General features: G+C 64.5%; 1 protein-coding gene across 1 annotated transcript in view; it reads right to left on the reverse strand.

Moving 5' to 3' along the window:
• Nucleotides 1-201, reverse strand: part of ETH_00036945 (ankyrin repeat-containing protein, putative) — a gene marked incomplete at both ends in the record, with an annotated part of 821 nt that extends 620 nt beyond the window's left edge. Inside the window, one exon of the mRNA XM_013375548.1 lies at nt 1-201. Within this exon, the coding sequence (XP_013231002.1) occupies nt 1-201 (201 nt within the window).
• Nucleotides 202-276: the final 75 nt, after the last annotated feature.

Raw genomic sequence — 276 nt, forward strand, 5'->3', positions numbered from 1 at the left:
GAGTTCGTGGTCTGGGGCTGGCGGGGGCAGGCAGAAGCTGGGCTGCTGCAGCTGCTCCAGCTCCTGCAGCTGCCGCAGCTCCTTGGGTGCTGCAGCTGCTGCTGCTGCTGCAGCATCCGCAATCGCTGCAGCTTGCTGCAGCAGCTGCGGGGGAAAAGAGCCTTCATCCAGACACAAGTCTGCTGGAGGCCCAAAGTCCATATCGCCCACAGTCTCCACCTCTAGCTGCTGCTGCTGCTGCTGCTGCGTCGTCTCTGCCGGTGCTGCTGGTGCTGC

This window comes from Eimeria tenella, genomic scaffold (assembly GCF_000499545.2).
Source record: "Eimeria tenella Houghton genomic scaffold, Eth_scaff2880, whole genome shotgun sequence".
In the NCBI taxonomy this organism is placed as follows: Eukaryota; Apicomplexa; class Conoidasida; order Eucoccidiorida; family Eimeriidae; genus Eimeria; species Eimeria tenella.